At 39.0% G+C, this 26,567-nt stretch overlaps 1 protein-coding gene across 3 annotated transcripts in view; it reads right to left on the bottom strand.

The window, feature by feature from the left end:
* esamb (endothelial cell adhesion molecule b) overlaps positions 1–26,567 on the bottom strand; it is a 60,763-nt gene that overhangs the window by 16,368 nt on the left and 17,828 nt on the right. Inside the window, exon 1 of one of the 3 annotated variants that reach the window (XM_074679065.1) lies at positions 1,503–1,608. The exons of the other annotated variants lie outside the window; for them this stretch is intronic. Coding sequence (XP_074535166.1) covers positions 1,503–1,608 — 106 coding nt within the window. Of the gene's footprint in view, positions 1–1,502; positions 1,609–26,567 lie in introns of those variants that run through there. 3 annotated transcript variants of the gene reach the window in all.

The following is a 26,567-nucleotide window of genomic DNA, read 5'->3' as shown; positions in this document are numbered from 1 at the left end:
AGACACTGAAATATCAAAATGCTGATTTTGATACTAAAAAAACAGGAGTACTGGATTTTCATGTTCATAAGTTTATTCTATACTATCTATTTTTATCAAACAGTGAATGATAAAGTCTAATAAAAAAGTACTTAAATGTAAAGCCATTAAAAATCTCCTTTAACAGAGCAACAAACAAAAGTATTGAAAAGCACATCTTCTTGACACACCCGGAGATAGTGTCTGTCCTTCCAATGACAAAGTATCAAATCTTCAGCAGTTATTACCTAGTGTTTTAAATAAATAGAGTTTGGACAGACAGTTTAACGCACTTTATCATTGCTTCTGACATAAACATCTGTCTTTTTCTAAAATCAGTAAATCCAAATGTTACAATTTTATATGAAACATGTTACTGGCCTGGAAAAACATTTGGACAAGGTTGTAATTTACATAAATAATAGATAAAAACAACAACATGATACCAGTGTTACCTATTAGCTGACCTGCTCTCTACTATTAGCATCATCATTGGTCATTAAAGTGAAGTGAAGTATTAGTCGACTACTTGTTTTAGGTGCACTGCTCCTGCACACCGAAGATCTGGGTTACAGTTCGGTTTATGGCGATAACCAAACAGCTAAAGCTCAGATGTATCATTTTCAAACCTGATAATTAAATTACATGGTGGCCTTGTAGTGCTGGCTCTAAAGTCTGTTAACTGAGGAAATATAAATAACCCTGAACACATCTGTCATGATCCTGATTTTTATAACTGTTATATCAGCTGCTCTAATCTGTTTAGTGTTCTCCTGAACCATAATCATTCTGTCTAGAGCTCTGATATCCCCTATATACTCTGGCGTGTGCAGGTTAGGTGTTGAAAAATGTCTGTCAGCTGTGAAGTTGAACATTGAAGAAATGACACCTTGCTCCCTCAACATTAAATAAAGCTGTTTGTAGCCTTCTTAATGTGTTGTACTGTTCATCAACTATTGTTAAAAACAAATACTTTTTTGACAGCAAGAGAAAAGGAAATTTTCCAGCGATAAAAAAAACATTGTGTTTATTTGCATCAAGGTCACAACGCTGAAGTGATGACATGCAGGTGTAGTTTACCTGATGATTTGACACATGAGTGATAAACAGAGCTAGAAAAACACTTTAAAAATATTTTGTGGGTATGTTGACACAGCAGATAACCTGAAGAGCCATAAAAAGAAAAAAAATACACAAAATGTGACTCAGAGTGTGATTAGTTCATGAGTATTTAAAGAGTGTGAAACTTAATACTCAAACAGCTTAATTAGCACCAACTTGCTTAAGTTGCGAGAACTGAAAGAGACAGTAAGAACCTCAGTCATGCAGAGCTGTAAGGACTTTGTTGTTCCTGTTGTGAATAAAGACAGTTTGTTCACTAGTGTTAAGAAAGTAGAATCAACCACCTGGCAAAGGCAACAAGACAAATACAAAGAAGAGCAGAGCAAGATATTTCACAAAACAAAAGACGACGTCTAACTCACAAGGTGCCCAGTCACCCGAACCAGACAGCTGCAGCTTGATCAACCGATCCAAGCAATCGTTTTCCACCGGGCTCTCCAGTTTGAATATCGGTTCAAAAACACCCATGCAAAGAAACAAGGTACTCCTGCTGCTAAATCCCCGTTCGGACACAGTGAAAAGTATTCCTCATATGCTCAAACAGACAAACAGAGTGCACAGAGAAAGTGCTATGATCCATGGACTGGCAGCTGAAATCTCCACATCTGTTCAGCGTGGCACGCCTTCCTCCTTTTGCAGAGCAAGCGCATGTAGTAGCGGGAGAATTAGGTGACTGCTGGTGGTGGGGCTGAGCTGCGGGGGTGTACCATCGGAGCAAGCGTCTGTGTATGAGATAGAGATTTCAGGCACGTGGGGGAGGGCATAAAGATGAGACTAACTTGTTTTTGCTTTTGTACTTTTTAACTGCAGATACTCTTTCTTATTTCTCCTGGGACCACATGACCCCTGCCGCTGTGTCGTTCCCGTCCCTTAATTTTTGAATCTCTGGATCTGGTAAGTCCGGCTGAGTAATCCCTAAACAATCCGGGACGCAATCCTCTCACCTCACGTGAGCCAAAAGAGCTCAGCTGGACATAGATATGATCCGACACACATGGTTGCTTCACCCGTCAATGCTGATGTGACTGCCATCATCATCATCATCATCCTCACAAACAGCATGTACATTCTCTAAATGACGCTAAGCAGATTGTTTTTCTTTACATTTAATCATTCATGTCATGCAATCTCTGCTGAGCCAGGGTGCAGATGGAAACTGGGCTGCAAACATTCAAGGAAAAGCACTTCAGAGCATTTGAGGGCACATGGTGGAAAAAGGAACATTTTCAGGGACCTTGACTGACAAGAAAATTATATTCTGGCGCTTTTACGGAACGATGATACACTTCAAAGTCTTCTTTAAAGTACGGTTAAATGAGTCTTCACTATAACAAAAGTGCACTCGGAGCTTTAATGTTACTGTGATGTGAGGACAATAAATCCACTCTTTGCAGAGCACTTACAAACTGAGAGCACAATAGAGAAGAGATGCCTCTTTCTGTAATCTGACGATGTGATGGCACACAGCTCAAGTGTGTCTTTCCAAAATGGGATGCATCAGAAGAAAAACTGTCAGAAACTGAGTTTTCAGGTCATGTGTGCAGCTGAACCAAGAAGATAGCACTGAAACAGGACAAATTCCTCAACTTGTGGGTATTTGACTCTCGACCTAAGGTAGTCTGAAAACAGATAAAAGTGTGACTATAACTAAGTTACTTTTTATTTTGTGCAAGGAAACACATAATTTTCAAGCCGAGGGAATCAACAAGCACCTGTTTTCAGAAAGCGGCTACTTTCAAGGCCAAGAACTGAGGCTGATAAGAAAGTGTCAAAACTGTAGTTCCTACAACAGCCACTTGGGACTCATTTTAAATGTGAGCCAGTCCCCAAAGGTACCAGTATCAAAATGCATCAATGTCATTTTAGAAGTGAAAATGTGAACAGCTTGTGTAGATTTTGTTTCTATTGGTAGTTTTACAAAGTGAGAGCCTGGGAAATTAAATGTACTTTAACTCTGCAATCTTATTCATCATATTGAGTTTTAAGTTAGCTAGTTATTGGCGGAATGTTCTCATTTATTGATATCTTGTAACTTGACACTTTGGCTGTATGTGAGCTTTCAATGCCTTTTCTAACAGACAAACAAACAGGCAAATAAAGGATATGCTGCTTGACTGTAGTTTTTTCTACTGCAAGACATTTCAAGAAGTCAAAGCAACAGTATTTGTCAGTGAATGAACGCTAGTCCTAGTATCCACTGATTAGCAGATTTCTGAGTCTGTGATAATTATGAATGAATTTTCACATATTCCATATTTCAGACAAGTCAGAGGAGGAAATGTTTGGCAGTATTACTCCCTTACGGGAGCTCCATACCTTTCCATGTGCCTATGTGGAATGCTAAAGTCTGAGGTTAGGGGGCCAAAGTCCTCCCCATCCCGCTTTCTTTTATGTGCATGTGAGAAGAGCCTTGGCAGGGAGAGGAGCAGCAAAGACCCACAGGACGACAAGCGAGTTTTAACAACAATAAATATGACACTAATAAAATCAGGCACAGCACACGCAAGAAGAGTAGACAGGCTATAGCAGTTTGAATAGAACATCAATTTTGCTATTTTTCAGATCTGATCAGATGATAGAGGCTGGTGTTATGAGCAGCTGATTTCCTGTAGGTGAAGCTTAACTTCATGGACTGCCTGAACTAACACTTCTCTCAATTTGTGGTGTTTGATTAAATCACTTGCCAACTACCCACAAGTTTTCCAATTTTTTTTTAGGTAAACATGGAATACAACAAAATTTTGCCACTTCATCGCCTTATGATGAGCCGGTACTGCTGTGTGAGCCAAGAGGAGATGACATCAACTTTTCCTTCCACCCATCATTGTGGGGAATGTAAGATCTATCTCCAATAAGATGGACCGGGTGGCTGTGCTTACCCAGTGCTAGTGGGAATACCGGCAGAATAGCATCATATTAGTCACAGACTTGGCTAACAGCACTAACATTGGACACAAATGCCACATTGGAAGGATTTCAGTGTGGAGTGGGCTGTGGGTAGACAGGATACAAGGGAGCTAGACTGAAAACTGGTGAAGCAGGCCAGGTAAATATCATTGCCTTAGGTTTGCAAAACTCATAACCAAGAGTATCTGACATGCTTCCCATGTAAACTACTTCCTGATTGATTTGGGACTGAGATGATGATGTAAATAAGAGTTCAGGAGATATCAAGCTGTACCTCAAGTCAAGTCGCCTACAGTATGGATGTAAAAATCGTAGACCTAAATTAGACAGAAGCTCATTTTTGCATTCTTCCTGGCTAACAATAGGATGTGAAAGTGTTGCAGTTTATGGTAGAAAAGATGTGAATATGTACCGTAAAGCTAGTCAGGATTCTATGAGATGTCTACAAGTTTAAGATGTTTTGAATGATTATGAATATTTCTTGTATTTTCAGTTTCAAGTTAATTAAGAGGCAGTTTAATGATAACAAATGATCGGATACTCTTTATTTGTATGACTGGAAAACCTGGATTCAGTGCAACATCCTCAGCATGTGGGCACCCCTTCTTAAAGGTGATGACAGAGACAAATGGCTGTGGTGTGAATATGGTAAACAGCTGGCTTCTTTTCCCTCCATACATGAAAAGATGTCAAATCCTGTGATGTGTGTTGTGAGATATGAATGCAAAAATCCTCCCCCATCTGCACATGAAGCACATCTTCATCTACAGCTATTTCAGGGAAAAAAGTATGTGTCAGCTTGAGATTTATATCATCAACTCCATCATCATCATCCCTTCTACATTTTTGATGCACAGCTGCCAGACACTTTAGATAAAATCACTTTTACTCATCAGAAACACTAGATTTTTCTCTGCTAAACCAGTTAGTGTCACAAAGTCTTTTCTATAAGCTATTGTTTTTGCTGACTGATCGACCAATGAAGTGACGTGTATGTGCTAAAACATTACGTAACATTATGTCTGCATGCCTGAAATCTCCTTGAATAATGCTTGGAAATGCTGTGCAGGCGTGATTACTATACATAGTGTGACACAATCCCAGGGGATCACGTTCTCTGAGACTAAACGCTCATTCTTCACGTGAATGCTGGTAATTCTGAATGATTCCAGATGATGAAGAAGGATAATGCCCTCATCGTCGCTCCACTCCAGACTATTCACGCGCTTCTTTCAGAGCAGGTTTATCCTCAGAACTATGTCATTCAATTGTTCATTAAATGAAGGAAAATCTTCACTAATCCTTGGCTGTCTCCATCTGGGATGTGTGTGTGAGTTTGGCTGCGGACCGATAGATAAAAACAGTTCAAGATTTGGATATTGGTTAAAGACAACCTAAATCCCTCACATCAGGGGAGTAGAAAAAATCAGGAAGAGCTGCCAATAAAGGGATGTAGATATGATACTATGAAGCCTCAGTAGACTCTGTCCTAATTACACTCTGCCAAAGGCGATCCTTCAGCCTAGCCACGCTTTATATCTGCTAATTGGATTCTTCTCTTTAGAGTAAACAATGTTTTTTGTTTTCCTGCAGGGCATCCAGGCTCTGAGATGCTGGCAGAGTCGCAGCTGCAGCAGCAATTAAAACAGCAGCGAATACCAGACTCGTAAAACCTGCACAGAATGATCAGGGAAAAGTCAAGCCTATCTGAGCTGGGGCACAATTACAGGATCTGGAATAATCTGTTGTAGTATGATGAACTATCTACAGGGGGCAGCATATTCATATGATAAAACAAGGCCATCTTATGCATAAAACCACAGCGGAGACCATGATATCACCAGAGCAGTAAAAGCACTGATCATGAGACTCAACTAATGAGCTAATTTGATGTGAACTGATGTAAAGGCAGTCATCTGTAGTTTAAAACCATGAGCATCTAAATATATCCAAACAGGTGTCTAGTTCATGACTAAAAATACTTGTAATTTGCATGTCTAACAAGGCATCCCAGTCTAATTACGCCGTGTATGATCAAAAGGATGATAAATCAGTCCCTCTCCCGCAGCCCTCGGGGAGTCATGTAGGCCTGTGTGAAGATAAACTGATCCTCTTTAACCAGCCACACTCTATCTCTCTGAGTAATCTCCACTTCCACCCATGTCTCTCTCATGTGAGTCCCTCTCAGGAGCTGGAGATTTAGCCGAAGCTCAGATTTACTCTCCATTTACACCTCTACACCCCCGTGTCCTCTTCATACAATGTGGTGCCTTAAAATCAACAGATAATCTAAAGTGATGGGAAGCAGCAACAACAGACGAAAGGCTAAATGGCTTAAAACAGACTTGAATTAAGGGGTGTGACACTTTACCTTTTTGTTGTTGTTGTTGCTGTAAATGTCACAAACTGTCACAGGAAGTGTTTGACAATTAACTGATTTGTTATTCAGTTGAAATGAAAGGAACTACCAGCCATGTGATTGGGTATTAAGGTTACTTTTAAGCAAATGTGTGTGATTGTTTGGTTAAAACTGCAAAATCAAGATGGATTTTTGAGCATAAAACTAATAGAAGATGTCTAACCAAGACTTCCACAACACATGAACATGCTTGGCCTGTTTACTGATGCAAATGAAGTCCACAGGAGAGAATCTAAAAAAGAACACACATGCACATCAGAGATTATACTGTAGAATGTCAGATGAATATATTTAACATTGTGGCAGACAACACAGTATCTGAGCCAAACACCACCATCAAATGACATTTTTACCCAAATTTTGTAGAAGGAACAAAGTGTGCTAAAGTGGATAAAGCCTGCAGTCTCTCAAATGACCAGCAGGGAGCAGCTTTGCTGGTAGCAAAAATACAAACGAAGAAAGAAGAACTCCTGCGTTGCAAACATTTATTGTATAATATGCTTAACTCTCTCTGGTTCATTCATGTTGTCTGAACAGGACCTGACACACATTTGCCATGGTGTCAAACCGTAGCAATGAAGTGCCAAACTACTCGCAAGGAGGACTTACTCAAGAATTTTTTTGCCTTGAGTATCGGCTGCTGGTACCAACAGCCTTCGCAAGTGTCAATTCCTTGGAAAAAAGGCTGGTATCGGCCCGATACCTGATACTGATAACATTACTCGCCCATCCCTATATGCCGATATGGTTTCTGTGTTATACAGAGTTTTAAAGCTCATCGTCAACAGGGGCCATATTTAAATTGTTAAACTCAACCTAGCTTCGCTTGAATTTGTTCGATGAAACAAGGAAAGACGTTAGCCTGTTTGCAGACAGCTACAGGGTGCCCACCTGTCAGTCAAAACAGCCATGCCCTTATATGGGCAAAACTCGTAAGTTTAATAACTTCACATCAGAAAAAAAATTGTGCATTTTTAGTTTTGCTGTAGAAGTTGTTTTTCTCATTAACGTGTATGTGGTTTCTAAAGGAAAAACTCACAAGCTTAACAACTTAAAAAACAACTTATAAAAAAGTGACCCCTTGTACAATGTGTGCACATAAAAAACTGAGCTACTCAGGCCAAGATGTTTTTCATACCTAACAGTCAACATGTTTATTTTTGCTGTAAATCTGCTTTTCTTGTGTTTCTGTCGCCAGTCTAATATCTAATTTTGAAGAACTGGAGCTTTTAGGACTTCAGCATGAGCTTGATATTACAAAGTCAGCAGTGTTGAGATTCTTCTTGCTTTCGAACACCAGAAATAGTCATTCTAAACAGTATTCGGAAAACTGACAATTTAAAGGCTGTAAGCTAGGAGACAAAGCATGAATCTATTTTTTGGCAGGGTAAATTTTGCATTTATTTGATAGAACAGATGAAGATGGACGGTCGTGGAGAGAAAGGGGGAAGTCGTGCAATGAACGGTTATGGCCAGGAGTCGAGCCAGCAACCCCTGCAAAGAGGACCATCGCCTCTCTACACTGACTGCACCATGAGCTCAACGATGCCCCATTAATCCATACTGTTAACAAAATTTGTGATATGCAATGTACTAAAGCATGACAAAATGTAAAACTGCAGTGCCATAGATTTGTCCACAGCCTAAAAATGCAGTCTGTGGATATCAAAATAAGTTATGACGCTGCAGGAGGGTCATGTGTTCAACTCCCTGGACCTTGGGGAGCTTGATGGGATCATCAAACTGCCATCACTGGGTAGCTGTCAAAGGACCTACAAATCTGGGGAGGACGGAGAATTTAACCCCGCTTTCTAATGCACTTTCTGTTGGGGTTTTACAAAATTCACTTAACATGGCTGATGAAAATGGCTTTAATTGTCCGAATGCAACAATGGGATATTAAAGGGTCGAGCTACCTTGTTATAAAAAGTGTGGAATAAAGACACAACATGTACCTCTACTCTGACATAAACAAAGAGCTCATCTGTTTCTTACTCCAACTTTAAACTGTGCTGGGCTTGAATCTGTGTCATACTTGTGAAAGCAAAGTTTTTAAATGACCCATAAACGACCAACCATGCAAGAACAGACACCATCATATAAATAATTGAAGCATCAGATTTCTCTTCCTCATTATAATCCTTCATTAGTGTGGCTGGTTAAAAAGTTTAAATGAACGTGAGTTTTACTTTTAACTGAGAGGAGAACTGATAGCAGGATGGAGGATTGAGCTGAAAATAAAAAGACATTCCTCTGACTTTTTGATTGACAGGACAAGGAGGAATGTGGGACAACAAAAACGCCTTGTTGGGGTGAGACTGCATATTAGACTGACCCTACAGGCTGAAACAGATGGCCCTTCAATAATAAATATTAGGGAAAAGGCTGCTTCTTTAAATTGGATTACATTAGTGTAATCTACACAGCTATTTTAAACCATTTGGAGTGGGCTATCTTCTCACGGTGGCTTTAATCCTTCTTAACTTTTGATTGTGTTCAAATTGATTCTCCTCACACAAATGGCCCCAAACCATCAAAACTATCCTTTGGTTCTCCTTTCCAGCTCAACATCACATGCACAAGAGAATCCCCCCTTATAAAAAAAAATCACATGAGGGGAAAGAAAAATCAAAAAACATTTTTTTTAAGTTTTTTTTTTTAGCTTTATTTTTTTTTACCTCAAGCTCCCACCCACCATACCAACCCAGTCATTGTATCAAAACAGCTTCTTCAACCAGAACTGTAGCTAGCTTATTCTAGGATGCCCTTTTTCAGTACACTTCATTTAGATGGTTTATTCAGATTCAGGCCGAGTCAGTCAACATCAATACAATTAAAGCCACAAGCGGCAATGAATGGGCTCTTCTATCAGTGTGCTTGTCGAGGCATATCAAAAAGCATGTAGATGCACTCAGGCTGTGACCTTGAACATTTGTGCATGTTATGGTCCAGATTCCACATTGTACATGAGAGTTCTTAAGGTTTGGATGTAGCTGAAAAAATTCTCAACTTTGGTGGTTGTTCCTAGTCACAACCATTAAGTTACCAAAAATCTTTTAATAACTTTTTATCCTCAATATGTCTATTATACACAAAACCTCTGGGGTAGCTTTGTTCAAATATGTACCCTTTGAAGTGTCGAAACCCAACATATAGTCAAATTTCCAAACCTCCTATTTTGATTTCACCATGTCCGTAAGAGACTTTCCTGTCTGTCCTGACATGATAGTTATACACAAAAAATTTCAGGCATGTAGCTTAAAGTAGCTGAGGCTAGTGGCTCCTAGGGGGCGCTATGTATTGCAACAAAAACACTGGATTCATATCGTTTTTGGCATGACTGAATTTTGTGCCAAATCTGACACACCTCTGAGCACATTTAAGGCCCATAATTTGGGGTTAAATAGGCAGAAGAAAGAATAATAATCCTTGGTGCTTGAGGGGCCTTCGCTGACCCTGTGGTATGAATCCTTGTTGGTAATGATGTCTAAAACTAAGGCCTGAACCACACGTATATGGACAGTTTTTTGATCGGATATCTTTGTCCTCGTTTAAAAAAAAAAATCTCTGTCCACACCACAGAAATATCTCTGTCGAAGAGGCCAAACTGAAAACGATCGCCTCTGAAGCCTGCAATGCCATGCCTTACAGATAAGTGGCAGGTTAGCAAAATGTGAAAACCATAGAAGAACGTTATGAGCATGCGCAGTCAAACACAGTGACTTGTTGGTAGGCGCTTGACATCATCGCGTCAACACCAGCTCAGTTTAACACGGCTACATGGATCCACTCAACCGGATATTTTTTTATTTCTTCACTTTTATATCCGTTTTTAAAAATATTCATTTATGTGGGTGAAATCGCCGTGTTTGTGTGGTTGAGAGGCCCAATTGGACAGAAAAACGCGCGTTTAGGAATATATCCATATATGTGTGGTTCAGGCCTAAAAGAAGCAAAGGCACTAATTATTTAATGGCAATGCTCTTTCTCTTCACTCTCTGACACCTGGGGAAGAATCAATATAGAACTCTTATTTTGAAGGGCTAGTCATCAGAGCTTAAATGATTTACACACAAAAATGCAAAAAAGCCACAAAATGAGGATAAAATGAATAAGTGCAGTACTACTTCCAATTATAATAAAATATTTAAAGGTAGCAGCAACCTCCCGTTGCAAAAAAAGGTACACTGATGCAGAAGTGCCAAAATCTGCAGTCTATCAAGTGTCCACCTGAGGCTGGTTTCAGAAGTACCAGAAAAGACATACACACAAATTAAAGAGATTGTTTTTTGGACAAAAATCATTATTTTTACAGCCTGGAACAAGAAATAACACCAGTCGGACAAGTTCATTTCTCTAAAGGCTTAATCTGCCACCTTTAGGTCAGTTTTGGTCATGTGAAACTCCTGGGAGAATCTCATTTCTGTTATAACCCGTCAAAGCTTTTTTTTTTTGCCTGCTCCTAGTAGAGTTATGGCCATACTTTGAAGCCCAAACTGATCAGATGATCTAGTCTTGAGGAAAGCTACTGATGTTCTTGCACTAGTCATGTAAAAAGATGAGGCTGATTCAGATTTAGAAACTAAAGTTAACAAAATAAACACTGACGCGACTCGAGGAAACAAAAAACATCACATTGACTATTAATTTCCTCTGTGCTTCCAAAAACACTTTAACCCTTTGTAGTCTCAGCTAACACCGAGGGGAAAATAAGGCTTGCTTCATAAATCATGAGGGTAAATGTCTGAAGAAGCCTGTGTAAGATTTATCATTGAAGAGTCTAAATATAAATGAAATTCCCAGAACATTTAATCATCATGAAAACATCTACAGCCTTCAATAACACGTTTATTTATTGCTCAGATGTGTTTATTTGTGTCTGGTGTGAGCCCACAAAAATTCAACAACCTTTTGAACCTTTTTTACACACTTAGCATTTGTCCTCCCACTCTCCTTACAATGTTTACCTACATGAATAATAGTGCACTTAAAGCAGAGGCATGCGCCCTGAATGCCTGGCAGGTCTTCTTTCCACTTTGACATTCAACATGTTTAACCACAATGCCCCTGGAGCTGAACAAAACACACGACCGATGAAGGGGAAAACGGAGGAAACAGGTTTCTATAGAGAGCGGAGGGAAGGAGGGAGCGCTGGGCTGAGGCTTTGATCACATGCAAATACCTCACACAGGGGATATAGGTGTTTATGTGGGTAAACAAAGGCTCACATTGTAGCTTACTTGTGTGAATTATGTAAGCAGGGGGAAAGGTTTACATCTGTGCACATGGGTATTAATACAATCTCTCTTGAAAAGAGCTGCAGTTCTACTGCTGAACAACAAGTACTTTATGTTTTCATCTGGTAATGTTGCTTCAGTTTGACTCACACTACTTGAAGCTGGTGGATTTTCATTCCAGCTGTCGATCACACAGTCCCATAGTGCCGTTTTAGAAACTCCTGTGTCCCAGCGGGAGGGAATGAAAGGCAAATTCAGAGCTAATATGGGTCTGCAATGTTGCACCACAACACAGAGCCATAACCACCCCGCCACCCCAGCACCGTCTCCTTCTTTGAAGAAGATATTTATAAACCATTAGTGTGGCAGCAGGGCGAGGGTTGGCCGTTTTATCTCCCAGATCTGTCAAGTGTTAACGTGCACAGGGCAAGCTGTGCTGACAGACTGACAGAGTGAGGGCTAACACTGCTGCACAAGTCTCAGGTCGACCACGGCGGAGAAGGCCCCACAAAGTTGCCTCACAGTGCCACTTCACTGCCCGTGGGACACAGGGAAGGGCTTAATGCAATGAGAACGTAATTAGGAGGTTGAGTGATCTGATTTCAGATTTCCACTGAGCTTCTCAGCTTAGAGAGGAATTACGGGATGAGGTTTATAATCCGTAAACAACATCAGATGCCTCCCAAGTTCATCATGAGAGAGATAGAGGATATAAGGAATTCTGGAGGGTAAAACTTGTCACTGTGTGTTGAGAAGCGGCTGATAACTGACTATTTACAGGAGTAGTTTGATTTTCTGAGCAACACGTTTGTTTTTCTTTTTGTCTGTATCACACCTAGAAATTTTCTGCCCACTCTGCTCAAGAGGTCTTTGCTGTTGCCTTCCCCACCTTGGCATTTCATTTATTAATATGAGAGACAGGTAGTGTGCTCTCCCCACCTGAGGCTTTGCAGTCCACAAAGGCACCAGAACAAAGCCATACCATAGGCTGTATATAGAGTGGACAGCGCATTGTATGCTTTTGAAGCCAAAAAACCCCCGTCACAGGTGCCGCCATTGGCAGCAGTTGTGCAGCCAGAGTCTGCGCAGTAAAGACTGTGAGGGATTCTGGGAGAATCTGAATGGACCCAGGTGACAAAAATAATAATTATTTATTTTCTTTCGAAAATGTAATCTCTTCTTGACTCTACTTCCCAATATATTTTACTATACCCGAAAAAAATGCACAAGAACAGGAAACCTTGTTTTTAACCTCGTATAACTAATGAAAACGAAACTTTTCAGAAAAAAAAGAGAACCTCAATACAAGGCAGCCAGATGATATCTTCAAATCACCACAACAACTGGATGTGAGAAACATTTCTATGAGGTGTATTCATTTTCAACGCCCATCTGGAATGGCTGGAGGTCATTGTCTACCCTTACGAAAGAAAAATATATGTACCAATATATTTTTTGAAATGTATTGTAATATATTGTAATGTATTATTTTCCAATATATTATATATTTGATATACATGAAATAATATATTGAGGGCACATATACAACATATTATATATTCATGAAATATATTGCAATATATTGCAAAATATACAAATGATTGCCACTTTCCATATATTGCAATATATTGGAAAATATAAATACTAAATCTCATATATGGGAATATATAACCTAATATATGACATGATATTTTCCAATATGCTGCAATATATTTTTCTTTTGTAAGTGTAATTCATTGTCTTTTTGCTACACTTTGGTTTAGCTTGCCATTAGGGATCACACAAAACAACTGATTGGACTTACAGTAAGAAGCAAGTATTGACACTTTTTTCATATGTGTTCAATAAAATTTAAAGTTAACACAAAAGACTTAGCTTAGCTCAGTGACTTGAAACAAGAGAAACACCTAGCCTAGCTTCTTAAAGTACCATGTTCAATCATCACAGAGGTGTTAAAGCACATTCTGTACTTAAGCTAATTGTTTCCCATCCCCTGCTGGTTTGTTAATCTTTGAAATTTTGCTTTTGTACTCTTTCATTTTACTTTAAACTTTTTTTCTCTCTGGCATAGACAGGATCTTAAATATTTTATCATTTGTTGTCTTTTTTATCTTTGATGTTTTTATATTTCTAATGTTTTTCCACCTTTAATTGGTGGTGGTTTGTAGCTTTTTATCTATTGTTGTATTTTCTTCTTTTTTATTTTGGTGTAATGCTTGTCCTTCTCAAATTTCCCCTTTAAGATTTTTTTTTTTTACTGTTCATTTATATTTTGTAAAGCACCATGTATCCCTGTTTGGAACAGTGCAATGTGAGTAAAGTTTATTACTGTGACTTACTCTAGCTTTTAATCTTGAGAAAAAAAGAAAATCATCTACGTCAAACCATTAGGGATTAAATAAGAGGTCTTAATCAACTATAAGATGCTATTTTGTAATGGCACAGCATGGTCATGTTTACTTCAATCAGATTCCTTTGAGGATCCACTTCAATACAGCAGAGCTTGTAGTAATTTAAATTCCATGTTCTTATCACCTCACATCTCAGCCTCACGCTTTACCTTAAGCCCTGAAATGAGGTGATTAATAATGGACTGAATCCATTACATAGGTGAAATCAATATTTAAAATATCCTAATAATAGCAAGCCATTTTTACATGTACTGAGGACACGGTAGACTTTAACCACCTCATTTATTGTGAAAGGAGGAGGACATGCAAGACTTTTTATGTAAGAAACAAGTAAAAAAAAGAGTCAGGACTTATGTGGTGAGCAGTTATAGTTAGCTTTCTCACCTCTCATCTTCTCTACACATCCAACGTGTTTAACACTACTAGTGATTGATAGAAGTGTTTAAGACTCCAAAAATGCGTGCCAAATGCTACAGTGAAGCATTTATTGCTCTGGTAGGTAAGTAAACGGTTTCAAAAATTGTATAGAAAGATGTTATTTCCTCCTTTTCTCCACGGCACTGACTGTTATTTAACTCTGATATGAAATAAAATGATAGATAATTGGTTGAACTTACCCTTTACAGTTACAACCACTGTCCCCATTTCACCGAACTGCTGGTGCAGCTCACTTCATTCAGCTTAACACATTGCCCACACAAACAGACACAACCACACTTAGCTAAACCTGCAGCTGCATGATTACACAACACAAAAGGAGTCATGGAAATGCATTATTCAAGCAGGTTAAAGCTTTGAAATTATGTTTCTAAATGAAATGTTTGGAGTTCCTTGTGTGAGAAATGTAGTGTCGCAGCTGGAAATATCAAAAGATGTTTTATGAGCAGAGATCAATGCAGTCAGAATCCAAAACAATAGACTCAGCATGGAGTGTAATAACAAGTCTGACCCTCAGCCCTCATTGCCTGGATGTTAAAAACACAGGACTCTTTGGCGGTGAAGTCTCTGTATTCAAAACTAGCAAACACTGCTGAATTGTTCTTTTGGCTTGTAAAAAATGCTGCTCTGTTGCACCTCAGTAGTTTGAAATCAGTTGGGTCCATGAGCCGTGTAGATTGGAGCTTGCAGTTATTGCTGTTCAGTGCACAGCTCGTCGCCTCTGCAACAGTTTCCGCTGTAACAGCCGGCAGTGTTCATATGTGACATTTCACTGCTGAGAGGAGTGAGTTGTAGCCGTCTGTTTGACATGTTCACAAATCACAGGCATGATTAACGTGCTGCAGTGACCCGTACAAGTTATTTCACTATTGCTGTACATCCATGCTGTGCATTAACGGGCTAATGAGACACTTTATTGATCCCTGTAGAGAAATTTCCTTTTTACGGTGGGGTCTAAGTGCAGGGTCAGTAACAGGAGAGCAGCTGCACAGCTGCTAAAGCTTCAGCGTCATGTTGAAAGATGTTTTGCCAACATGAGGTCTTAAGCTCATGTGGTTGAAGGACAGTCACAGAACTCAGTACACTGCAAAAAGCTGTGTGATGTCTATTTCTGCTTCAGCATTTTCTTTAAAAGGGTTTGATGGATTAATGTAAAAATTACTTCTTGTCTCCACATCCTCGAGTCTGGTTCTCATAATTGTGTCTCCCATCCCTCAGAGCAAGGATAACAGTTTAATAGGCTAATTAACTTCAATGATTAAGATGAACAAGTACAAAAACAAGTGCAAGCAGAACCAAAATCAGTCACATACTCTGACAAGTTGTCAAAAATTAAAAAAGAGGGACTTAATTAAAGGTGCAGATAAATGAATGATCGGATCTGTCTGCTGTCAATGTTTCTGGATACAGCAGGTAAAGGTACTCGCTGTTTAACGTTAATGTACTTCATGACTGGAAATCACACTACTAGCAGTTTAAGGAAATTTTCAGATTGGATTTGCAACGTACAGTAAATCAGGAATATCACCACTACTAATTACATTGTTGTTACCGGCTGAAACAGCTATGAGTGTGGGGAAACTGCACAAAACAAAAACAATTGTTTTCACCATTTATTAATCTAAAATTTTCAAAAAAAGGTCTAACTTTTATTCCTGAGTGTTGTTTCCAAAGTGGTGTTTTGGCGACAAAACCTTATATAAGAATATTGTTTCTATCTCTTTTTATCTACAATTTTGCGCCTAAGCAATTCACTTTAGTCAATCACCTAAAAGAGTGTTAACATTAATTCCACTTCTACACCTCTGTCTGTAGTACTGATTCACATAAAATCAAATGGTATCATGTTTCCGTACCTAAAAATCCTGTGACTGTGAGGGACAGGAAGAGAAATAAATTTTCCTACTGGACATGGACACAGCATTGCAAGTTTATATATATTGAGAAATGATTATGTTAAATTCAAAAACTTTGTTTAAAAAATTAATATTCATGTCACATAAACAGAAAAGTACAGAAAATTGGTACTTATGAGTACTTATACTGATTGCCAGGTACCAGGCATTGATACCGTATCATTTCAAATGTGAAAGGTACCCATCCCTAGATACCCCTCAGCATTAGTGGGCATTGCAGTGTTTGAATATTTAAAGAGCAGTAAGCTCTGTGAATTCGGTCTACGGATGGAGGTAACTGAGTGGACAAATTCTTGGTGCAATTAGTGGCTACTTTCCATTCTTAAACATCCTTCTTTAGCCTGTTGTGCTGATTGCAAAAACAGTGGGAATGTGTGTTTTTGGTGTGTTGGGTGTTTTGGGAAAAAAAGAGATCTGGTAATAACATCTAAATTCAAATGTACAGTATGATATATCTGGTGTGGCTACCTTTTGACTGATGCAATCAGAGTCTCTATCTGGGAACCCTCTTACTCAGAGTAAAGAAGAACCTTTAATTGTTGTTGTCCAACTTATTGTCCACAAACCCCCCAAAAATGAATCAAACATGATGAAGATGTTTCAAATACTAACCTTCAAGTTTCTGTGTACAGGCTTCATCCACTTAGCAGAAGATATTTGGGATTCAAGCATCTGTAATTTTTTAGCAAAAGCTATGTCTCTTTCTCTCTCTGTGAAGAACCCTAAATGCCATCAAATTGACCTCAAGTAACCTCTTTTACTAAATGAGTTTAAGTCTGACTGCACAAGGTTTCCAGGCTGTTACATAGCCTTTGAAGATAGCATTAGTGCTGACTCACTAAATCTTTCAAAAAGCCAAACTTTACCTAGAACCACCTCAGAAAAACAAACTACTGTAATCTGCTCTTTTCTGTCTTATGTGATAGAAAACTCTGAGTTTGGGTTTTGGACAATCCATCAGGAAACATCAATAAAATTTTGATGATTGGCCCTTGGAGATTGTGTTGGGCCTTTATCTCCAATTTCTGTAAAGTTAATCAGTCAGGGGAAATAATCCTACATTCAGCAAGTGTTTTAAACCACAGCCTTACATGATGTAGTCGCACCACAGGGAGCTGCTCTCAACCACTGTGACTCTAACAGCTCATGCTGTTTGCTCTGCTGATATGAATGTTTTGTTGTCTCCTTGTTCATAAGACCAAAAATCAAGCTCAAGGTAAAGTTGTTGGCAATGGATTTACCCCAGCAGAAGTTAATCTTTAGAAAGGTGGATAGAAATTGCACATTTCTTTTAAATTGACAGCAGATTGGCAGGAGTGAGGGGGGGACCGATTGGATGATTAAGTTGAAAGGCTTTTCTTTTTACAACAATTGGACACATGAAAACACAACATAAAGATGTGTTTGACAATGAAATTCATCCATTAACTCATCAAACTTTCTGTCTCTCAAAACGCTGAATGAAAATGCTGCCAGTGTGATGAAAGAGACTGCTTCAAATATAGAAAAATTAAGAGCAGAGGTAATTTCGGAGAGGTGTGAGGCACGTTATCAACATGGATTATATCAAAGTGTAAAAGGATTCGATGGTTCCCACACCCTGACATGACAGATAAAGTGAGAGAGGCTTTTAAGGCCTCTCGAGGGTCTGCTCCTGAATGCATTATAAACTCTGCTTGAGTAGAAGTGCTCCTCCTGGGTGAGGGGATTAGACAGAGAACAGTTGCTCCCCTGAGACTGACCGTGTGCTGTCCCTGTGTAGCCTAATGGTCAAAGACATTATGAGACAGATTTATTGTGTTGTAATCCTCTTCGACGACTTTACTTTTCCGCACAATAAGTTGCAGATAAAAAGCTGGTGTCTTGGTGACAACAGACTTGGCAGGTGGCTTTTCTCTAAGATGTTGGCCCAAAAACAAATGGCTCTAATTAGTGCTGTACTTGGTCTGGTAAGCAGAATTGGATTTGCAGCGTACAGTAAATCAGGAATATCACCACTACTAATGACATTGTTGATACCGTCTAAAACGGCATCAATGGCAATGAGTGTGGGGAAACTGCAGACAACAAAAACAATTTTTTCACCCTTTATCATTCTAAAGTTTTCAAAAAAAGGTCTAACTTTTATTCCTGAGTGTTGTTTCCAAAGTGGTATTTTGGCAACTAAACCTTATATAAGAATCTAGTTTCTCTCTCTTTTTTTCCACTATTTTGTGCCTATGCAATTCACTTTAGTCAATCACCTAAAAGCCACTCGGAGATTTACTCCTGTCTGGCCTCTTGCTCAGTCACAATCTCTCTCTTGCTCTCTGTTTTATTTTTTTTTCTGTGTCTCTTAGCTCTGTTTGTTGTTGTCCTCTTTGGTCTCTCACACTCTGTTGTGATGCCTGTACTGAGAAAACAGAGCAAGAACTGCTAACATGAGGGGTTTTGCATTCACGGCTTTCTGCAGAGAAGTGTTGCCACAAACTGTGTTGAATAAAACACATGAGGACTGTATGTCCTTATGAATGGAGCAAAAGCCGGCACTTCAGGTGCAACGTGGGAGGAAAATAGGCATCATTAGTGCACCATTCACTAGCAGGGACCACAGCATCAACAGGATGCAATTTAGCAATGATTTGTTGATGTAGGTGGAAGAGTGATTCTAGAAGTGACGTCGAACTTCATGCTTTAAAGGGGATCTACTGTAGCTCTTGGGCGCAACAAATCCCCCGTAGAGACTCAAGTATTGGAGGAAACAACTTAAAAGAAAAAGGGAAAGAGGGAGGGGTGCACGATGTGAGAATGAAAGGGGAAGACAGAGACCAGTTAGAGCTGGAAGAGTACAAGTTGTGGTCCTGTTCCTGAAACATTGTTTTAAAGTGTCACTCAAAAAGACCAGAGGCTCAATATTGAGAATCATTAGCATCAATTAGTCCTATCCACTTACTTCTTGGGTCTGTCCAAGGGTAGTTCTATCTTTAAAAATAAAGTTAAATTTCAACTCACTTGTTTGGTTGAAGGAACACACTCAAAGATGGAATAAATCATGTTGAGCTGAGTCTGGCTAAGGTTAGCAGAGCTAGCACCACCAGCTGGTTACGCATGGCACCGGCTAATCGGTAGTATTCCATCTAAACCAGACATAGTCTTGATACAACGTAATTTCTGTTTCTTTTAAAATCAAATTACTGCCAAGCCACACTGCGCTATCACCACTGACTGCTATCAGTGTTTGATTACATCGGGGTAGTGGAGCATTATGGCAGCAGCCATCAGCTTAAGTTGCAGCCCTAACTAGTGGTGGGTAACTGTCATACAGCTTACACTCATCATTTAACCAACATATTAGAATTTTAAGAATAACAAAATTAATCAATTTACCCAACCAGTAGTTTTTGCACTCACCAGAGAGAGTGACAATGTCTAATCATTCTAAAAACTAAATGTGACACACCAACTTATTGTTATCATTGCAGAGGCAGGCTCTATATTAGCTTTTGAAATATGTTTGTTGACTTTAAAATGTTTTTTTTTAATGAACTTTGAACAAAAACAGGTTTTTGGTGAAATTGTTACAATGCAAGTCATCTGTTTAGCTTTACTGTTATAAGCACCCCTGCCTATACAGAGGCAAGGGTCTTTATAACAGCTATCACTGACCGGACTCCTAACCTTTACCCTCTTAGCATTGTCATTCCCAACTCTCTCTGTGAGCTCACCTGTGACTTCTAAGAAGATAACCTGATATTTATTCGTCAGCTTGTCTTCACTTAACTTAATTCTGTGTATCAGTACATCAGCAGTACATAGCATGTATGCTCTTCTGTTACGTTCTGTGGCATAATGTTATGAGTTCACAACATTTCTTTTCCAAATTTTACTTGAAACTACAACTGTTCTCAAATCATCTAACAAAAATTAAATAGAATGATTTACCACAAAACCTATTTCTATCTTCTGTATCAAAGGTAAATGATATGACTAAGTGCATAAAGCAACACTGATCAACATGTTGCCTTATTTTTTTCAGCATATCAAGGCAACATGTGCCTCAAAAAGGTTACTAATAAAAATAACAGGCTACATACAGACAATCATTGATATTTGCTGTTTGAGGGTAAAAAAAGTCTATATTATTTAAACCAAATATTAATTCCAGTTCAAATGCATCAAAATCAAAAAATGTTTTATAGAATCTTGAACCATTCTGCATTAGTATCTGGGGAACATCACTCTGTAAACACACAAGAAAGATTATCAGCCTCTACCTTGCTGATGCTCTCATCTGCCATCATTATCAACACAAGTAATTATTGTGTACCTCTGTTGTTGAATTAACACTCCACACAAATTTGGTGCAGTTAGGTCTTTGGGCTATTTTGAGATTGTTATCTGGAATAAAACATTAAAATTTCATGGTATGTTTATTCTGTTTCATGTATTTTCTCTCTGCAGTGTGTTTCAGAGTGCCTTCAGGAAATCATCAGTCTTGCAAATAGGTATGTGGCAGCAGAAGGGTTAAGCCTTTAATTTCCCCTCAGTCCAACAGAGCATTGATTAGTTTGGATGGATGAGGCCGCTGATGGAGGAGAATGCTGTGGAGGTGGTGATTATGGATGGAGATGTTGACAGAGTGTTTGTGTAAAACAGATAGAATAAACGTGAAATGTAGTTTAGTGCATACTGAAAGTGTTTCTGTGGGTGATTTTTACTATCTGAAAGTGACACAGTTTGATTCTTTAGACATGATGGTTCAAAGACAGCACCCTTTAACCTCTGCAGCCACACACCCACTCTCTGCTCCTTTCCCTAATCATGTCTATCTGCAGCCGCCATGGCTAAACCACCACCCTGTCTCAGGCCAGGTCGCAAAGCTGCCTCTGTGTGCTCTAATCTTATTATCAGCCCAAGCTGGCTTTACCAAGGGAGAGGGAGGGGAGCGGACAAAAGTCGTACACAAGAAAAACATCATATTATGTCCACTGTCCTTTGACTCTAGAGACAATCGCATTATAACAAACTCACAAACCTGGGAGTGAGCGCAGGCTGTCTGAGCTTTGCAATGATTTCCAATAGCTATTCATAAAGAGAGCTGGAGTAGAGAACATAATCTTTACTGGGTAGAAAAACTGTGATTCCCTGAACTATAGCGCATGATTGCTTTGACACACAGAACTACCACCTTGCGTCTGCTCTATACAAAGTATGCCATTAAAAACAGTGATTTGTGGCTTTTCGTCAGCTGTTTGCATTGCGTTTCAACAGGCTGTTTGCAGGAACACTTTCTTTCGTTGGCATAAAAATATCTTTTTCAGTAATTCTAGGATAACATTCAAAAGATTTCATTGTTGCTACTTTGTACGGTTACTTTTTTGGTTATAATATGAATTCAAGATTCTAACATGTCTGGGTTTCTTTTATATCAGATGTTGGGATGCAATTAAGGGAGAGACCCCTTAAATGTTTGGGACAAGCCATGAACAGCCACCCCTACAAAAGTCTGAGCTTGAATCAAGAAAGTCTGGCTTCTACACTGATTTTGTTTATTGGAAAGCTTATAGGTCTCAGCCTATCCAATTAAAGTCATTCAAAGAGATTTTATCTATCACTATTATGGATATGATGATTTGATTTCAGGTTCTGTGATCTGGTTCCTGCGTTTCATCCAAGCAGCAACCTCCAGTCTAAGAATATGAGACAATGCGAAAGAGCTAAAATCTGCTGTTTTTCTAGTGTCCGCTTGAGGCTCCGGAAGTACTGAAGGTCACATACACACCAAGCGAAAAAAAAGCCATTTTCAAAGCAGAAATTAACCTATTTACAGCCTGGTTCAAAAATCGTCTCTTGTCTGAGTCGCAAATTTTACTACCGGCACACACTGTACGGTGGTGAATTTTTTTCTAACTCGGCCGTTCAGAGGATATTAAGATTGCGAGCTCCCCCCCAGTAAGATGCACAGCTGAGGGTCACGTGATGGCCGGCGCCCTTTGGCTGTAGGCGAAAACCGTGCCACTACCAATATGGCCGCTGTAGCCAATGTGCTTCATTTTCCGTTTCAGAAACAGACAGGTGACGTCGGCCAGATTATGTCCATGTTTTATACAGTCTTAGTGTCCCAGTTGCCACTCATTTATTTCTGACACCAAGTTATGTTCTAGTTTGGATGAAGCTGTCCAAACTAGAACTGTCCGACAGTAACAACTTGTTACAATCACACTGCACGCTTATTGTAAGCAGGGGGAGCTCAAACATTGTCCATGTTTTAGACAAAAGGCAAAAGAAATACAACAGAAAGACATTATCCATGCATTTTGTCCAGCCCAGGAAGAGAGCTGGTCTGACTCAACTTTAACCTTAAGTTATCATAGAAAACAAGAAAAACTGAAGTCATTTAAAGAGACAGTACCCAGAAGGTGATAATTACAGTAGACCTTTGGTCTCTTGCAGACAGCTACAGGATGCTTGCCTGGCAGTTAGGTCAGCCATGCCCTAATATGGTCAAAACTGTAAAATCCTAGAAAATAATTAGTAAAATTAGCCTTGCAGAGGCAACAAGTTTCACCACCCAAACTTTTTTGTTAGTTTCTTTCAATAACGTCACCACAGAGATGAATTATCATTCAGTTTAAGGCAAAAAATAGCTCGCCATGCCCTCGTTATTAGCAGTGCTCCAGTTTCATATTGTGATTAATCAATGATTCAGACTAAAACATCTGCTGGTTTTGTACCATTTAAGAAAGTGTTCAATAATTCATCCATTTCCCTCCACACTGAAACTAACTAATTACTCGAAAGAGGAACAAAGTGTGGACAGATATCCTGCTGGAGTTTTAATTTAAGGGACTTGAGTGAAGGTAGTGGCTGATCAGAGGATTTAAAAGCACATTGCAGTCGAAATATGATTTAATAATAGGGAAATTAATCCAAGTGCTGTGGTCACAGAAACTGCAACGCTGCAGTAATACAGAACAGGTTGCCGTCAGACAAGCAGCTTTATTATTAAAGCTCGAGTGGTTAGAAAAACCAATCTTACAGCAAAAAGGTTAACATGAAGGTGCACAAGAAAATAATACACATTAAGCATTACTCCCACAACCCATTTCCAGGTGTGTTTTTCTGCCTCTTTCGTGATAACTGGATAGGTGGAGGAGAAAGTTACGAACACTTAGACCTAATTGGTTGAGATGGAGGCCTGGAGAATGGTTTGTACCCTCAGGAGCTGGCTTCGATTCCTAGAAAATTGAAAATGGCTTCAAAATAAAGGTTAGACGGTAGTTTTCACCAGTTCATGGCACAGAGCCGTACACTGATGGCCTCTTAGCTTCTTACACCCAAATGATCACGTTGATGTCAATGACTAGAAAACATGGCTAAGCCAAATAATAGTGTTTTATCAAAGTGAAATGTCTACAATCAGTGGAATCTGGCTGGATTTTGATCTTTTTCTGGTTATAACACAAACATTTTAAATCCTAGAAGTTAGGTTGTTTGAGCCCCCACTCTTGTGACACGATGGGCTTTAAACCGGGATCAGCAAAAAAACGGGCGACATCAGAGAAATTCTTAAAAGTATTTGATGAAGTTTTCAAGCACTTCTGCAGATATCAAGTTACATAAGTATGCTTTGCAGTCATTAAGGTCATCTCCTTACCACTGGCATCTAATTTCATTTGATGGAGATTATATCTCAGATGGCTGAAGGCCCACTGCAGTGATAAAGTACATGCTCAGAATTTAACTTGGCCATCTGAACCCTTACACACCTCCTGGTTCATCTCGCGGTGTCTGTGGGGCTGAAAATGTCAGCAGCCGAACCACAAATCCTAATCAGAGTCAATGACCTTCAAACAAGAAATGACATTTTTACACAATAGAGGTTTTAAGCTTTTCTATTTGAATGTAAATCAGCTTTTCTGTTATATAATAACATTTACATTAAGTTACCTGACGACAGCTTACATTTTCATCTGTGCAGAGAAATAATTTGCTTACTATGAGTTATTGTAGAGTCTTATTTGAATGAAATCTACTCTTCAGCGGCCAACTTGATAGCCTGGAAAGTTTATGACTTCACCGCCTATGAAGCATATTTGATGTCTGAGCTGTGCCGGTACAGGCGCCATGGTTACTGTGCTTATCAGGTGTGAGCAGGTTTCTCAGAAGCAGCTGTATTCGCCTGATCAATTTGGAAAACCAACCAACCTCTGGGCTGGAAATAGAGATGAGAAAAATCCCCACCTGGAAAAAAAAAATTACATAATGTTGAACTCACTGTATAGATCCTGATTTATGTGACTTATAGTGCATGACTGCAGCATCTTTGCTTAAAAAGATACAGACCAGGGTAAAGTAGGTGTTTTTAACATGTAGTTGGCCAATATGACTTCAGGGAAATTCAATTTGATTAAACTTTAAAACCTTTTTTTCCAATGAGACTTTTCCACTTTGCTTTAAAACTGATGATATAAACACATTTTATTACCACGTTTCTGTGTAAGCAAAAATCTTTATGTTGTTTCACACATTACTAGGGAAATGATTCCCATTTGGAGAGTAAACCACATGCATTATGCATATGCATTTGTATGTTTTACCCAGGGGAGAACTTTTAAAATGTGCTGTGCATTGCCCAAATTGTATAAATGTATTAGTCAACCATAGTCCTTTTTTCAATTTAGATCTGTTTTCCTCCAGAGGATACTAAGCCAGGCATCGTGGCGTTATTGGAGAAATTTATTAAAAATTCAACTGCAGATGTCGGAGTAAAAAAGCATGATGACATTCTACCCAACGCTACTTTATGAAAATTGGTAGAACTAGAGAAAGCAATTAATCAGCTTGACGATACCTGTGCTCAAGAGAAAAAATAAGAATGTAAACGAACGTCTGCAGACACTGCAGGCAGTTTCATCATGTGGCTGCTGTGGTGATTTCTCAACTTCCCCCTGAATCATAACATATCTATTCCAGACCAGGGTTATGTATATTATAAATTTAGTTATGATGTATAGAAAAATGCAGTTTCTTAATGCTTCTGACATAATATCAGTCATATTCAGAAATCTGTGGCATAATACAATCTATCTTTCTAACATAAACTAAGCCAATGTATTACCTATGACTGGCTGAGATAAAAACTCATATTCAACTGGAAAGTGCAATTTAATAACTATATCAGTCAACCAAAAGGTGGGATTCCTTAGCTTTCCTTATCACTTGTCTGGGAAAAATTCTTATTCCTGATTGGTCAAAACCACATAGCAACAGTCAGTACTAAAACCAATGCCACAGAAAACCTGATCACACACATCATATCAAATCAATCTGCAGATTGAAGATTTCACCACTGCTTTCTGGCAAGAAAAGAAAAAAAAGTCAGTTCCCATCTCCTGCTGCTCTCGAGAGTCAGGAAATAGTATCAGTTAGCAGGCACAGATGTGAGAGCAGCCTGAGGAGATACTGGCCTCCCACTATCTCCGAGAAGGGAAAGTGGAGCAACATCCTGTCCTGCAATCTGGGCAGCAGAGCTGGTGAATGTGTGTAAATTACTGGTTTCAACCAAGCCACTTATAACAGTAATGTTGTGATCAGCTGTGACATGTGCCTCATTTATGTTTAAAGGTGTGTCAGGTACAAAGCTCTGAGAGGACAGAAAGGTCAACATTGATATTCATCTATTCATCTTGTCATAAATATTCATCTTCACTAATGTTCAGTTCAGTGTGAATTATAACAAACACGCAGACTTGTGTTTTAACTACACCATGGATTAAAATTTTTAGTTCGTGAATTCATCATGCAGGGAGTCTGATACAGATGCTCCAAGTAAAAGTCTCTTTTCTTTGGCTGTACAAACACATGACTTTGAATTAATGAAATTATTTTAAAACAATATTTTATGTCAACTTATTTATATCTTTGATTTGTGGCAAGTAGTGGGCAGCGCAGTGTATGGTGAACAGGTGCTTATGCAAAGTAAATTCTGACACCAGAGAGTCCTGGTCACCTTGTTTGTATCAAAATTTGCATAACTACTCATTGTCACGAATTATTCTACAATTTTTACGGGTAAAGTGTAACAAGGGGGCCTCTGGCAACACTTAAATTACCTCTG

The sequence above is a fragment of the Halichoeres trimaculatus genome, unplaced genomic scaffold, assembly GCF_033239565.1.
Source record: "Halichoeres trimaculatus isolate MK-OKI-2021-1 unplaced genomic scaffold, fHalTri1.1 fHalTri1_scaffold_9, whole genome shotgun sequence".
NCBI classification, from domain to species: domain Eukaryota; kingdom Metazoa; phylum Chordata; class Actinopteri; order Labriformes; family Labridae; genus Halichoeres; species Halichoeres trimaculatus.
Note: the sequence above shows the minus strand (reverse complement) of the source record. Positions and strands in the feature narration are given on the sequence as shown.